General features: G+C 42.9%; 1 protein-coding gene across 5 annotated transcripts in view; it reads left to right on the forward strand.

Annotated features, from left to right (window-relative positions):
* Positions 1–1,814: 1,814 nt before the first annotated feature.
* xpo1 (exportin 1) overlaps positions 1,815–14,442 on the forward strand; it is a 42,796-nt gene continuing 30,168 nt past the window's right edge. The window contains exons 1-4 of one of the 5 annotated variants that reach the window (XM_062970089.1): positions 1,815–2,435; positions 4,333–4,358; positions 11,707–11,853; positions 12,294–12,425. In XM_062970089.1, coding sequence (XP_062826159.1) covers positions 12,300–12,425 — 126 coding nt within the window. In that variant the 5' untranslated portion in view covers positions 1,815–2,435; positions 4,333–4,358; positions 11,707–11,853; positions 12,294–12,299. Of the gene's footprint in view, positions 2,436–3,261; positions 4,359–11,706; positions 11,854–12,293; positions 12,426–14,442 lie in introns of those variants that run through there. The other 4 variants (XM_016997568.2, XM_062970093.1, XM_062970082.1 and 1 more) reach the window with 4 other exon arrangements.

The following is a 14,442-nucleotide window of genomic DNA, read 5'->3' on the forward strand; positions in this document are numbered from 1 at the left end:
TGCTTCTTGGCCGAATGGCCTACCAGGTTTCTTCCAACTCTACGGATTCTATGATTCCTTTCCTTCTTCCTTCCGCGCTTTTTTCCTCCCAATGACGTCATTGAAAGCGGCCAGCCAATCAGAGTGCAGGCACGAGGACCGCCACCTCGCCCGCGAGACAGCGCTAGTTGAAGCAAGCGACTGCTGTGAAGTAGGCGGGACTACATGGAAGACAGACAGCGAGGACGAGCCAATCAAGCGAAGCCCTTTGCTTTCCAACTTATTCGATTCGCCCCCTCCCCCTCCCTTCTCTTTCTCCTAGAAAAAAAGGGGAGGAGCTAACAAAACCCGGGCGCTCGGTGGAGTAAAAAAAAAAGCAAGATGGGCAGGCCAGCCAGCCAATGATAGACATGTAGGAAAAAGAGGGGTGGGGTTAACAATATCCGCGCGCTCGGTGAAGGGCGTAAAAGCATATATTAATGGAGAGGCGGGTAAAAGAGCAAGACGGGCAGGCCAGCAACCCAATCATAGAACTCTAGAAAAAAGAGAGGCAGGGTTAACAATGTCTGCGATCAATAGAGAGGAGAGTAAAATAGCAAGATGGGCAAGGCGGCCAACCAGTAATAGATCTCTAGAAGAAAGAGGGGCGGGGTTAACAATCTCGGCGGGCTCTGTGGAAAGCATTTAATTAGTGAAGACGCTGGTAAAAGAGTAAGACGGGCGGGCCGACCAGCCAATGATAGACCTGTTAAAAAAGAGGGGCGGGGTTAACTATCTCGGCGCGCTCTGTGGAAAGCATATAATTAATGGAGAGGCGGGTAAAAAAGCAAGACGGGCGGGCCAGCCAGCCAATGATAGACCTGTAAAAAGAGGGGCGGGGATAACAACCTTCGCGCACTTTGGCGGGGAAGGGACTGTAACAATGTGTACGATTAGTGGAGAGGCGGGTAAAAGAGTAAGACGGGCGGGCTAGCCAGCCAATGATAGACCTGTAGAAAAAAGAGGGGCGGGGTTAACAATGTTTGAGATTCATAGAGAGAAGAGTGAAAGCATCCAAGAAGGGCGGGCCAGTCAGCCAATAACAGACCGCTAGAAAAAGAGGGGTGGGATTAACAATGTTTGAGATTCATAGAGAGGGGAGTGAAAGCATCCAGGACGGGCAGGCCAGCCAGCGAATGATAGACCGCTAAAAAAAAAGGGCGGGGTTAACAATGTTAGCAATTCATAGAGAGGGGAGTGAAATCATCCAGGATGGGCAGGCCAGCCAGCGAATGATAACCCGCTTGGAGAGAGGGGGCGGGGTTAACAATGTCAGTGAATAATATAGAGGGGAGTGAGAGCATCCAAGACGGGCAGGCCAGCCAGCGAATGATAGCCGGCTTGGAGAGAGGGGCGGGGTTAACAATGTCAGTGAATACTATAGAGAGGAGGGAAAGCATCCAAGACGGGCAGGCCAGCCAGCGAATGATAGCCCGCTTGGAGAGAGGGGCGGGGTTAACAATGTCAGTGAATAATATAGAGGGGAGGGAAAGCATCCAAGACGGGCAGGCCAGCCAGCGAATGATAGCCCGCTTGGAGAGAGGGGCGGAGTGAACAATGTTGGCGATTGATAGAAAGGGGAGTGGAAGCACCCAAGACGGGCAAGCCAGCTAGCCAATGAGAAGACAGTAGTGGAGGAGAGCGGGAGGGGGTGGGAGTGAACGAAGGGAGACGGGCGTGCGGGTCGACCAATGGCGATGCTTGGCGCTGCGCCCCCCTCCCCTTGTCCCGTCAGCGGCGCGGGCAGCCAATGGGGCCGCGGGGCGGTTTCCGGGGGGGCGGGGCCTGCCTCCCTCGCTCGCTCCGCCGAGGCGCCATGGGCTGAAAACTAAACCGAGATGGAATCTCCCAGTCTGAACCGGTTTGAGCCGGTTCCGAGTCTGTGGCAGTAGAAGAGGAGGAGGAGGGGGAGGGAAGGGGAAAGAGCGGAAGGCGAAGCACGAAGCCACGGGGGAAAGGGGGAAGAAGGAAAGAGAGGAGGACGAGTGAGTGAATGTGCGTGAGGAGAAGGCGTGTGTGTCTGTGAGGGTGAGAGAGAGAGAGAGAAGAAGTAGATTGGCAGGAGGAGGAGGGAGAGGAAGGGAGGGGGGGTTTACAACAACAACAACAGTAAGGCCAGGTGTGTGGTGTTGTGTGGTGTGTGTTGTGTTGTGTGTTTCTCTCCCTGCCTGTGAGGGGAAAGAGCAGGCGCCATGGAGGAGCACTGAGGGGAGGAAGGTGTGTGTGTGTGTGCCTGCCTGCGTGTGTGCAAGGGGTGTGTTTGTGAGCAGGGCCCTAAAAGTGCTCGGGTTTGTGGTGGTCCCTGTTTTACACTATCACTACTATTATTATTCTTCCTCCTCTTCTTCTCCCCTCTGAAGGGGGAAAAAAACACAAAAAGAGAGAACATTGAGGGTGTGTACCACACAGATCTTGAGGTGAGCATCTCCTGGGAGTTGTGTGTTGTTGCTTCTTCTTTTTCTGGGGTGGGTCACAGGCCTCCTCGCTTGTGTGTTGGCTCAGAGGAAAAGCTTTGGACTTCAGGGGTCAGCCTTGCTTTAGCTGAGATATATCTATCTACTGTGTGTTTCTGCAAAGATCTTTCTGAAGAGAAGAGAGAGGCAAGATAGTCAGCTTTCTGAGGGGAAAAATATATCTGTCTATATTCTTCAGTGTGTGTTTGCAAAACCTTTCCCCAAGGTTGGCTTTCAACTTCCAGCATTGCTTTTGGAAAGAGAGGCTAGTGGGCTTGTTGGCAGGGAAGTCAGCTTCCTAAAGTAATACTTACCTATCTAAATATCCTTCAGTGTGTTTTTGCAAAGAGCTTTCTGAAGAAATATATTGTGTATCCTATATCTTTCAGTGTGTGTTTGCTAAAGGCCCCAAACCTTTCCCCAAGGTTGGCTTTCAACTTCCAGCATTGGAAAGAGAGGCTAGTAGATTTGTTGATAGGGAAGCCAGCTTTCTGAAGATCTATATTATATATCTATATCTAGATATCCTTCGGTGTGTGTTTGCAGAAGGCCCCAAACCTTTCCCCAAGGTTGGCTTTCAACTTCCAGCATTGGAAAGAGAGGCTAGTAGATTTGTTGGTAGGGAAGCCACCTTTCTGAAGATCTATATTATATATCTATATCTAGATATCCTTCGGTGTGTGTTTGCAGAAGGCCCCAAACCTTTCCCCAAGGTTGGCTTTCAACTTCCAGCATTGGAAAGTGAGGCTAGTAGGATTGTTGGCAGGGAAGTCAGCTTCCTAAGGTAATATTTATCTAAATATCCTTCAGTGTGTTTTTGCAAAGAGCTTTCTGAAGAAATATATTGTCTATCCTATATCCTTCAGTGTGTGTTTGCTAAAGGCCCCAAACCTTTCCCCAAGGTTGGCTTTCAGCTTCCAGCATTGGAAAGAGGCTGCTAGGGTTGTTGGTAGGAAAGTCAGCTTTCTGAAGATATATATATATATATATATATATATATATACACACACACACACACATATACATACATACACATATTTATCCTTCAGTGTGTGTTTGCTAAAGGCCCCAAACCTTTCCCCAAGGTTGGCTTTCAACTTCCAGCATTGTTTTGGAAAGAGAGGCTAGGATATTGTGGATTGTTTTTAATACAGTATATATATATAGAGAGAGAGAGAGATAATCATATTGGGGTGTGTGAGAGAAGTAGAGAAAAAGGTGTAGCAGTAACTTATCCTTTCTTGCACTTTTTTATACAGAAAGAGCGGGAGAGAGAAAACGGGTGGAGACTTTGCTTTTTCCTCCCATTTTTTAAGGCTGCTCCCCTTGAGATCTAACTCACACACACACCCCTTTTTCTGCGTGTTTTATTTGGGGAAAGGGGTGTTGCAAATGTTTGAATGGGTGGCAAAGGCCTAGTCGTGGGTGTGTTTGCAACTTTGCTAGGAAAGTGACTTGACTTCCATGTGCATTTTTTCTCTCTAGTTTGGGTGAGTCGCCCAGTATTTTTTTTACTCCATCCCTTTCTTCTTCTTCTTCTTTTTTTTTTGGTAGGGTTGGCTCGCTGTTTGAGTGAGAGAAACAGAGAAGTGTGTATGTGACGATTTAATTACTATTTTTGAATGAAAAAACGAGACTTCTGGGCCTCACGTGAAAACAGAAGGAAACACCTCTCTTTTGTGTTGGTGTGAGATTGTGTGTTGGGAAACTGAGGCTTTGGGAAGGAAAGCTGGGCAGGCCTTTATTTTTAAAACACACACAGAGAGACACTCCTCGTGCTTTGCTGGGATACCCACCTACCTACCCCTCTTTCTCTTTTGTTTTGTTTTTTTGTATTGTGACTCCTCTGCTCCCTCTCTAGAAGAAGTAGCTGTGATACTCAATTAGGTAAGTCATTACTTTTTAATTTTCATCTAATGGGAAGGAAACGTGCAGAAGGGTTGGGGATGGAAAAGTTGGGAGTGGGTGACCACAAAGGGGGATAAGAAACCCATGAAAGGTTTTGGAGACAGTGGGAAGCCTGCTGGGAAGTTATAGTATGGTATACAATAGTATGAAAAATGGATTCAGAGTGGAGCAATGGATTCAAATCACAGGATAAGAGGTTCCAACTAAATATAGGGATGGTTAAGAGCTTTCCATTGTGGAATATTCTTCCCCAAAGTGTGGTGGAGTGTCCTTCTCTGGAGGTCTTTTAGGAAGAGACTGCATGGCCCTCTGTCGGGAGGGTTTTGATTGTATCACCCTGTATAGGCCTGGGTGGCCCTTGTGATTTGTGGTGCGTGGGGATGCCGAGGCCTACATGTTGCAATGCGATATGTGGAGGTATGAATAACCCTAAACCTAACCTCAGTCCTAACCAACCCTCCCCAGCCCTATTTTGTGAATATTTTTGTGATTTTTTGAATATTTTTTTTAATTTTTGTGAATGTTTTTGCAAATATTGTTTTAATTATTTTGTGGTTTATGTGAATACTTTCAAGAACAATTTTTGTGAATATTCTCATGAATAATATTGAGAATATTTCCATGATTATTTTTGTGAATATTTTTGAATATTTCTGCGATTATTTTTAGTTTTAAGTCAAGTGGGGCGTGTGGGTAGGGGACAAAGTCCGAGGCCTTTCATGAATGCGTAGCCCCTAACACGGGTTCAGGCTTGGAGCCTCGTGGAGACGGGTTGGGAGGGAGAGAGGACAGCGGGGGAATGGGTGTGTGTATGCCTGCATGTCTTGGGAAGGGAGGGCCTTTATTATGGGGCCTTGCTTTGGCGCCTGCCTGAGTTTGAAAAAAGCGATTGTATTCCTCCTCCTGCTGCTACTGCTGCTGGGAGGAACCATAGAAATGAGAGGCCTTCGGGAGGGGAAAAGGAAAGAAAAGCCCTCTGGGTGGATGGAGGGAGCCCAAAGCAGCAAGCGTGGGATATTAAGGCATTAAAGCGGTGTGTGTGTGTGTGTTTTGGGGGGGGGGGGGGTGAAACGTAACTGGGTGGGTTGGCGGGAGATTAAAAAAAGGGTTTTTCACTTACAGGTTGTGGGGGGGAAACCTCATGGAGGAAAAGAATCGGAATAAAGGGAGAATTATTAGGAGTGGAAGTTTCCAGAAATACTTGTGTGTGTGTGTGTGTGTCTGTCTCTCTGTGTGTGTGCAGCAGTATTGAAACGTCCGCCTGGATCACGTGGGGGCCCTGTATAGAAAGCAAGGCTAGAGTAGGGAGGGGTTGCAGTGGCTGCTGGCGAGGAGGAAAGGCCACGAAATCGCCTTTAAAGAGCCCTCCCTGTCGCTTGCATTACAGATAATTCAGCCTGTTCGTTCCTTTTGGCTCCTGCAAATCGGATTGTGATTGTGTGTGTGTCCGCCCCTGAATGTTGCATGTTCTGCAGTGTGTCTGCTGTTTGGCCAAGGCCTTTCTACTAGATGTGTAGCCTTTGAGTGCACCCCATGTGCGTCTGCCTCACATATATGCTACTTATCCTTTCTTGATTTCGGTGTGATCCTTTTAAATCACTCCTGGGTTTCCTTGGTCAGATGTGAATGCCTTGTTTCAGCTCTTAATAGGGCGGGAGAGCACGCTGCAGTCCTAAACCACCACCCCAAATGCCCTGAAAGTTGCTGTGTTGTGTGTTTTACCTGTGTAGCTTTCCTGGAAAGGTTTTTAACCTGCTGCTTGATAGGAGTGAACAGAAGTGAAACTTTGTCAGAGTTTGCTGTTCCAATGCGTGATGAAGTTGAGAAATGAAAGTGGAAGTGTCTCCTGGTACCATTTGTTGTAATCTTGGTGACATGTGGAAATCAGTGCAGAATGCTTCCTGTTCAGATGGTTAGACATCGAATGTAATAAATTCTACTCAGGTTGCTTGAGGTTACTTAAAAGTTGCCTCCCCTGTTCTTTGAAGCTTGTCTTTTTCTATGCTAACCTTCTATAATCTGTTGTCAAAGGCTTTCATAGCCGGAATCACTAGATTGCTGTGAGTTTTCCGGGCTGTATGGCCATGTTCCAGAAGCATTCTGTCCTGACATTTCACCTGCATCTATAGCAGGCATCCTCAGAGGTTGTGAGGTCTGTTGAAAACTAGGCAAGAGAGGTTTATGTATCTGGAAAGTCCAGGGTGGAAGAAAGGACTCTTGTCTGTTTGAGGCAAGTGTTAATGTTGCAACTGGCCACCTTGATTAACATTGAATGGCAGAATAATTCAACCAAAGAAGTCAGCCATAGCAGAGCACTTGATGAACAAATCAGGAACACAGCATATTATTTGACAACACAGAAATGCTGGATCACTCTAACAACCACTATGTCAGACTACACAGAGAAGCTATTGAAATCCACAAGCAGGTGGACAATTTCAACAGAAAGGAGAAAACTATGAAAATGAACAAAATCTGGCTACCAGTACTGTATTTAAAAACTCTAAAATCAAAACAGTAAATAAAGAACAACACTAAAAAATGGGAATTCGAGACAAACAATCAGGACCAGCTAACACATCCCAACAAAGGATTCTCCCAGGCAGGAAGCAGCCAGGCTTTGAAGCTGCAAGGCTATCCAATGCTAATCAAGGTGATTAATTGAAACATTCACACTTGCCTCCAAGAGACAAGAGTCCTTTCTCCCACCCTGGACCTTCCACAGATATATAAACACCGTTTGACTAGTTTCCAACACACAACCTCTAAGGATTCCTGCCATACATGATGGGAATAGTAATCCAACACATATGGAGTATTCTCTGTTGGGTAAGGCTGATCTGTGAAGTATTGAGACTGGAATGTTTCACTTTTCAAAAGGAGAGTGATTTGGTCTCTTTCATCATGAAATGAAAGGTGGGGATGAAGGAATCCAGCACCACCTTTGAGGGTCAGTCTGGAGAAGTGGATTGATAACTGTGAAAGTTCATGATGTACTATATCAGCCTCCAAGTGCTGCTATATGTACATAATTACCCTCATTTTCTGCTGAAATGTTCCATTGTTTATTTCCAGATATGCTACTACAAGCAGTCCCCGGGTTACAAACATCTGACTTACAAACAACTCATAGTTAAGAAAAGGGGTGAGACAACAGGAAGTGAGAGAAATCTACCCCTTGGAAGGAAATTTCACTCCTGGAAGAGTTATGTGGAAAAGGTGTCTCAACTGAAGCTCTATCACCAATCCTTGTTTCCACAACAAGCCAGTTCTTTTAAAATCCAACTGTCAAAGGGACAGAAAGTTAGGTGAAATCTGAACATAGGCACAGACAGCAAAATAAACACCACAGGGATGTTAACCCTTCCCTATGCTAATCAGAGCTAAGCATATATGTATATTTTGGGCAGGAGTTACAATTAAAATATACCTATTCCAGTTTACATACAAATTCAATTTGAGAACAAACCTACAGGACCCATCTTGTTTGTAACTTGTGGACTGTCTGTATAAGGGAAACTTTAGCTGTAGCAGTGTTCTATACTAAGCTTCGTACTTGTCTTTTTCTTTTTTGTTGCACTAGTAAGTACTTTGGAGAGACCATGATTGAAAGTATTTTTTCTTTGGTGGTGAAACTTGCTAGATAGATATAGAGTATCTGATAGTGTTGTAAGGAGAAGTTACTGGTGAAAATTGCATGGAAATTATGCATCAAAGCTTGTGCGTATTAACTGTTCAGTCAAGAGCACTAAATGAAGGTGTGTGGCCAAACATAGAAAGCAGTGTTGTCATTTGATACTTTGAGCTAGTAGATTATAAAAAGGGGAGAGTGTACAACTAAATGTTGACAACCCGTATAGTTCTTTTCAGAATACCATTATGTAAATTGACAATTGAGAGAGTATTCAAAGTAACATGAGGATGGAATTATTCCTGTTGTTCCAGAACTTGCTAAAAGAACTTCACTTTTTGTACTGGGTGGGCATGGGCCTCTAGAAATAAAACATAAGGATTCTTCTTTAATTTACCACTTTAGCTAATTCTGTGGCCATTCTCAGTACTACAAAAATAATTCTGGTCAGTTATCTTGTTTAGCTATAATTTTAATGATGTACAGTATTGTAAGTGAAAACTCTGCATAATAATTCCAGTGAAAAATGTAATATCTTGAGGCAGATCTGTATTGCAATAGGACATGCATTTAGTCTGGGAATAACTCCATTGAATGTATTGTCAAGGTGTCTGGGGGTCATAGAGTGATTCCTGTGGATCCAATACTTCCAGTACTCTCCCAGACTTTCTGCTTTCTGGTAGTAAGAGGCACTGGTTCTCCTGGAAGCCCTCAGAAATGCCCCATTACCATTTAAATAAACTACAGTGACCCCCCTGCACAGTTTAGCATTAAAACCCAATCTTTCAGAACCAGTAGCATGTCTTGCTACCTGGCTTTCATTTTCTCCCCCCCCCTTTTTTTTGGGGGGGGGGGGGTTCACAAACCTTGAGAGTCCCAAGTAGAAAAGTGGCCCCACTGAAGTTATTCATCCTTGTTCCTATTGTCATAACAAGACAGTTGAATGGTTTGGAGCAGTGTTCTCAAAGTGTGCTCCATGGAGCCCTTGGGTCTCGATGAAGCATACTGAGGGGCTCCGTGCTTTCCTCCTCCCCCTCCCGTTCCAAGCTTTTCCTCCTTTTTCCTGCTCCTCCCACTCCCCGCTTCCCCTGCCACCAAAGGCCTTTCCCCCTCCTCTATCAGCCCCTAAAAGCCTTTTTTCCTCATTTCTTTGCTTCCAAAACCCTATTTCCCTCCCACCGCTCAGAGTGCCTTGTTGTGCTTTTCCTGCATGGCAGAAGGGGTTTGGACTGTATGGTCCCTGGAGTTGCTCCTATTATTATTACAAAGGCTGGATGGGCATCTGCTCAGGGTGCTTTGATTGTGCTTTTCCTGCATGGCAAAAGGGGTTGGTCTTGTTGACCCCTGGAGTCTTCCACTGAAATACTGTTAAGTTTATGTTGGTCAAAAGGTTTGCCTATGCCTGATAATATATATACATTATACATAATATAATATATACTATATAGACATTTATTGGGGCTCCACGAGAAACTTTTGCTTCAAAAAGGGCTTCGCAGCTGGAAAACCCCTAGTTGGGTGCTGATTATTAAACGGTTTGGGTCCAGACTATTTGAAAAACTGCATCTCCGTATACAAAACAGCACGAGCACTGCGGTCTGTGGAGGAGTCCCTACTCTCGGTCCCACCCCCATCCCTCACAAGCACGGTTGGTGGGAACAAGAGAGGGGGCCTTCTCCTTGGTCATTCACTGTCTCTGGAACTCCCTCTCTAAAGAACTAACAATTGCCCCTCTCCTCTCCTTTAAAAAACTAAAAAAAACTTATTTGTGCATCCTAGCTTACGGAGAGGAGAACTAGTATATCCTTATATATACCCTCACCTAGATATCTGACACCGAACTCAGCTCGCTGGTTGTCGTAATCCATCTTATGCTTTTAATGCATCTAGTTGAATCTGTATGAATTTGTGTTATGTTTATTTAAGATAAATTTTTGGCTATTTTTTCAGTTTTATAAGTTATATTGCAGTTGTTTTAGCCATTGTTTTTATTTGATTTGTTGTTTTTCTGGTTTTGGCATTGTGAATGTTTGTCATTTTTGTTATTCATTGGAAGCCGCCCTGAGTTCACTTGGGGAGATAGGGCGGATCATAAATAAAGTATTATTGTTTTGTTATTATATAAGATTATTGATCTTTCTGAATGGAAAAGTGTATTAAACAGTGAGATTAACTTCACAATTTCAGTGTCTGATCAGAGCTTTGTAAGTGCCCGCTTACAGTGGGGTGGGGTTTATCCTTTAGTCAAGAAGAAAGCTTAAAAACAGTGCAGGAGGGCACTGTAATCTATTTAAAACTAAAGAATTATGGGGAAACTGCAACAGTGCCAAAAAGCAGCTATTGGCTGATCATCTTGACAATTTGCAATGGGTGGGAGAGCTCTGTGTCTCTAACATACTAAATTCTGTGTCTTTAACATGCTATCACACATTGTGAGTTTATAAGAGTTTTTTTTTCTTAGTATACATGATTTTTGTGAGTTTATCTTTTTAATATTTCTAAGGCTTGTAATATTCGAATATAGGTAAAGGTAAAGGTTTCCCCTGACGTAGTCTAGTCGTGTCCGATTCTGGGGGTTGGTGCTCATCTCCATTTCTAATCCGAAGAGCCGGCGTTGTCCGTAGACACCTCCAAGGTCATGTGGCCAGCATGACTGCCTGGAGCGCTGTTACCTTCCTGCCGGAGCAGTGCCTATTGATTTACTCACATTTGCATGTTTTCGAACTGCTAGGTTGGCAGAAGCTGGGACTAACAGCGGGCGCTCATTCCACTCCGCAGATTCGAACCTGCGACCTTTTGGTCCGCAAGTTCAGCAGCTCAGCGCTTTAATACACTGTGCCACCGGGGGGCCCATTCAAATAATAGATCATACTAAAAATAAATTGTGAGATTTGTTAAAAGGAAGAATAAGGGGGAAATAGCATTAGGGTCATGTACTATGCATGTAATAGCAACCAAACAATGTTTATGGAACAGATGTTAAAGAAACAAAATACATTTGCAGAGAGATTTGTTATAATAGGAGAGGACACTAATTGCATAATGGGTAAGAAATTAGACAGTTCGTGTAGACAACAGAGAAGAGATAATGAGGGATGTAGAATATTATGTATTTTACATAATATAATTTAGTAGATGAATGGAGAATTTTGCATCCTAAAGAAAAAGGCGATGTATACAGCCAAACATACCAACTATTCCAAAATATACCATTTATTAGTATCAGAAAATATTATGACACAATTAAAAAATAGATTTTTTGCCCGAGCTTTATGTTTTGGCCATTATTTTTCTAGTTAATGATATTGCTAGCTAGTAGAACCAGAGTCAGTCACTATTGTTAACAGATATTAAAGATAGAAACATAGAAGAGAGCTGGAAGCGACCACATGGGCTATCTAGTCCAACCCCCTGCCATGTAGGAAAAGCACAAAGTACTTCTGACAGATGGCCATCCGGCCTCTGTTTAAAAGCCTCCAAGGAAGGAGCTTTCACCATACTCTGAGGCAGAGAGCTCTACTGCTGAACAGCTCTTACGGTCATGAAATTATTCCTAATGTTCAGGTGGAATCTCCTTTCCTGTAATTTGAACCCATTGCTCCAAGTCCTAGTTTCCAGAGCCTGCTTCCTCTTATGACATCCTTTCACATATTTATACATGGCTCTCATGTCTCCTTTCAACCTTCTCTTTTGCAGGCTAAACATCCCCAGCTCTTTAAGACGCTTCTCATAGGGCATAATCTCCAGACCTTTGAACATTTTAGTTGCCCTTCTCTGGACACCTTCCAGCTTGTCAATATCTCTTTCAAACTGTGGTGCCCAGAATTGGACACAGTATTCCAGGTGAGGTCTAACCAAAGCAGAATAGAAACGCACCATGACTTCCCTCGATCTAGATACTGTGCTCCTTTTGTTGTAGCCCAAATTCCCAGTGACTTTTTTAGCTGCTGCATCACATTATTGGCTCATGTTCAGCTTGTTGTGCACAAGACTCTCAAGATCTTTTTCACATGTACTGTTGAATGGGTTGTAACTATCTTTGTCAAATACTTCGTTGGACATTTGTTTCCTGACTTGAACAATATCAATCTTTTACAAAGAGACTGGACTCTAACCAAGCTATTCATTTATAGTGTTTAAGAATTTGCTATGACAAACATTATTTGTAAAAGCATTGAAATGGTCCTGAAACCATTTGGAGGGGATTTTGAATTTTGTATTTAATTGAATTTTAAACTTCATTTCTCCCCTTTTTAACTTCATTTCTCTCTTTAACATTTCAGTAATCTATGCCAGCAATTATGACAATGTTAGCAGACCATGCAGCACGGCAGCTGCTGGATTTCAACCAGAAGTTGGATATAAATCTGTTGGATAATGTGGTGAACTGCCTATATCATGGAGAAGGAGCCCAGGTAGAGTATTTGGAAATCAGCAACATGTGATGTGATTGTGCCAGAGATTTAGCAATAAAGAATAAATTGTATCTTCTCTTAATGGCCCTGTACACTGGTGAAGCAGCAGTGAAGCATTGCTTGGACAGTCTTAACTGAACAGACATACATGAGTTATTCTGAAAAATGCTTCATTGGTCTCTGACCTGATGTACATACCAATAATAGAAAGATAAAAGCTCTGATCTGATACCCATGCCAGTAGCAGAAAAATAAATAGGATAATTTGTGTAAACTTTATTGAACACTCCTCCTTTAGTCAGAACACTCAATTATAGAGACCTTTTGCTGTCTGCATCCCCCTTCAGAACTGATTTCATGATGCTACATATAACTAAATGGAGACTTTTCAAAACTACCACAGTCCAATCATTAATTCTCACTGTATTTGCATACTGTCTCTCCTTTGACGCATCCTTGTCTTCATAGTGGTGTTTTTTCCTGTTTCCGTGTGTAAAACCATTGTTGTCTTTTCTCCATTGCCCTCATTTGCAGTCTAGTTTGATATATCATAGGGTAAGGAGGGAAAAGAAAATTACTGTGGACATCAATGGACTGAACACTTACTCTGTCCCATTTCATCACGTGTCAAATTAGTTCTGATCTTTGTATGGGGGTTTCTTAATGAAAACAGAATTGCAAATGGATTTAGTTATAACTATAACTTAAAGTAAAAAGTGTGGTGGCTTTGTACCCATTATATATTTTTGGGAATGATGTATGCTACAAAAGCATTTTCCCCCAGTCAATATTTGCTAGTTATCGAGGTTATGGTTGTATTTATTTATTTATTTATTTACAGTATTTATATTCCGTCCTTCTCACCCCGAAGGGGACTCAGGGCGGATCACATTATAACACACATAGGGCAAACATTCAATGCCCATAATTGGTTGTACAATTTCCCCACCTAGCACATTTTGATTCCATTCCTCATGTATTTTCTGACAGCAATGTGCTGTAGTGGGGTTCTTGCCTAGTTGCATCATGACTTGGAAATTGATCAAAATTCTTGAATACAATGGCTTTCTTTCCATCTAACTTTTCTTATTGGATCTCTAAAAAGTACAGTGATACTAGTGCAGTCTGAATATACCAAAGTTTATGTATTTGCCAGATGTCTCTATTTATTGATGTTTATCAGGTTTCAGAAAAGCTAGACTTTAATTTGTATGCTGTTCTTAAATAACGATGTTGTGTATTTCTTGCATATAAAGATATTGCAATTTTTGTATACATGTTTTCTAAAAGTATGCAATTTCTTGATACAGGGTCTTTGTTACTATGTGGGTTAAATAAACACTTGGGAAATATATCTGTGCTTTTCATATCTTAAAAACAAGTAGCTCAGAGCATGGAGTTTTGAAATATTAGCTAGTGAGTCCTCATCTTACTTGTATCCTAACTGAAGAACCCATGATAAAGACACTAAATTTTATCCATCATCAAAAGTGCACTTGTTTACTAAACCAGTATTTCTCAGACTATGTGGCAGGGTGCACTAGTGGACCATGAGATAATAATTGTTGCACTGTAAGACAGAAACATTTAATAATTAAAGACTCTTGCGTGCCCAAAATGCCATCTGCAGCGCAGGCTGCCCACTGTGTCCCTACGTGATTCATTGCTTTGGCCTTCACTCTTTCTGTTGGGCACATTTTGCTGCAAGTTGTTACCAAGTGCTGCGGCTGGGGTTATTCAGCTGCATCTGATGCAAATAAGCCGCTAAATTAATCACCTCCAGAAGAAGTTTTATGTGATTTCTGCTTAAGTTACTACATAGGAAGCTCATCCAGATGGGTAACTGACAGTGAAACTTGTGTTCTCTTTTAAAGGTATTCTTTTAAGCTCTGCAAATAAACTTTTGGGCAGAAAGGGTTGAGGAAAGTATGCATCTATTTATTTCCAGTGAATGGGCCTTTGCTATCTCAAAAAGGGAAAAGTTATTGCAATCCTCTTCGTAAAAGCTATTTTGATA

This window comes from Anolis carolinensis, chromosome 1 (genome assembly GCF_035594765.1).
Source record: "Anolis carolinensis isolate JA03-04 chromosome 1, rAnoCar3.1.pri, whole genome shotgun sequence".
NCBI lineage: Eukaryota > Metazoa > Chordata > Lepidosauria > Squamata > Dactyloidae > Anolis > Anolis carolinensis.